Source organism: Equus quagga, chromosome 17, assembly GCF_021613505.1.
Source record: "Equus quagga isolate Etosha38 chromosome 17, UCLA_HA_Equagga_1.0, whole genome shotgun sequence".
In the NCBI taxonomy this organism is placed as follows: Eukaryota; Metazoa; Chordata; class Mammalia; order Perissodactyla; family Equidae; genus Equus; species Equus quagga.
Genome location: NC_060283.1, coordinates 13,113,196 through 13,114,679, shown reverse-complemented (window position 1 = coordinate 13,114,679; position 1,484 = coordinate 13,113,196). Strand labels below are relative to the sequence as shown.

The following is a 1,484-nucleotide window of genomic DNA, read 5'->3' as shown; positions in this document are numbered from 1 at the left end:
ACAAATGATGAGGCCACTCATCACGTAGGGTGAAAGTGATGAACCTCTAGGGCTTAAAGATATAGTATTTGCGTGGCATCAAATCAACTGTTGTCTCATTTTGGCATATTATCTCTGCCAAATTAAGCATTCTTTGCCCAAAGGCCGTATGAATTTTGATATAGTCTATCTATGCATATTATTGTCAGCCAAGGTGATTCTGACAGGACAAATCAGTAAGAAATCTCATAATCTGTGACCTCAGCAATACTTTCTCTTCTTTTGCAACCTCTTCAAGGCATCTTTGATTTCCTTGTTCCTCAGACTATAAATCAAGGGATTCAACATGGGAATCACCACAGTGTAGAAGACTGATGCAAACCTGTCAAAGCTGGAGGAACCGCCAGAGCTGGAACTCAAGTAGACAAACACACCTGAGGTATAGAAGAGGGCCACTGTGGTCAGATGAGAAGCACAGGTGTTGAAAGCCTTGGACCTGCCTTTAGCTGAAGTGATCTTCATAATGGAGATGACAATATAGCCATAAGATATCATGATAATTGAGACATTTATTATCCCAAAGATCATTGTTAATACAGCAGTCATGAGTTGTACAAAGAAAGTGTCAGTGCAGGACAGGACTAACAGTTGGGGCATGTCACAGAAGAAGTGGTTGATTACATTAGGCCCACAGAATTGGAGCTGAAGCAGGGCACACAATTGGGATATAGAAGCAGAGAGTCCAGCCATATAGGACCCCAGTACCATCTGAACACAGAGGGTGGGTGACATGATGGATGAATAGAGAAGTGGATTACAAATGGCAGCATATCGGTCATAAGCCATGGCTGTCATGAGACAAGACTCACTCAGTCCCATGGTTGAAAAGATGAAGTACTGAACAGCACAACCCACAAGGGTGATAGTTTGCTGCTCCTGGAAGAAGTTGGAGAGCATCTTGGGGGCTGTGGAGGTCACGTAGCAGATATCTATGATGGACAGATTACTGAGGAAGAAATACATGGGCGTGTGGAGGTGGGAATCCAGCCTTATTAAGATGATGAGGCTCAGGTTCCACGTCAGAGTTGTAATGTAGATCAACAGGAATACAACAAAGAGCACTACTGTGATTCTGGGAAAATCTGAGAATCCCAAGAGGATGAAATGGGTAATCTCTGTAATATTTCCTCCCCCTATCATTGGCTTGGTGCTCCTAAAATTAGAAAACAGACAAGATTCAGGAGAAATGATAGCATTACAAGAATTGTATGTGCCATTTCTTTTCCTCCATTCAACACTGGAAAAGGGGAAATACTTTGTCGTGATGGAAACACCTCAATTTTCCATCTTGAATATCAAGAAGTACCTTCTTGGTGCTTCATGTTCTTGATTATTTCATGAGGTTTCATGAAAATTAAAAGATATTTAAAGATTGACTGACAACTATTCCAAAGGGAGGCTAGTACAACTCACTATTGGCCCAAACTATTGTCTTAATTTTAGGA

The 1,484-nt window shown here is 41.4% G+C and overlaps 1 protein-coding gene across 1 annotated transcript; it reads right to left on the bottom strand.

Annotated features, from left to right (window-relative positions):
- Nucleotides 1-240: 240 nt before the first annotated feature.
- LOC124229610 (olfactory receptor 5AN1) lies at nt 241-1,179 on the bottom strand. Its single transcript, XM_046644932.1, has one exon. The coding sequence runs from the start codon at nt 1,177-1,179 to the stop codon at nt 241-243; it is 939 nt and encodes a 312-aa protein (XP_046500888.1).
- Nucleotides 1,180-1,484: the final 305 nt, after the last annotated feature.

Excerpts from the sequence above, each read along its gene's own strand:
- LOC124229610 (XM_046644932.1), bottom strand. The coding sequence starts at position 1,179 with ATGATAGGGGGAGGAAATATTACAGAGATTACCCATTTCATCCTCTTG.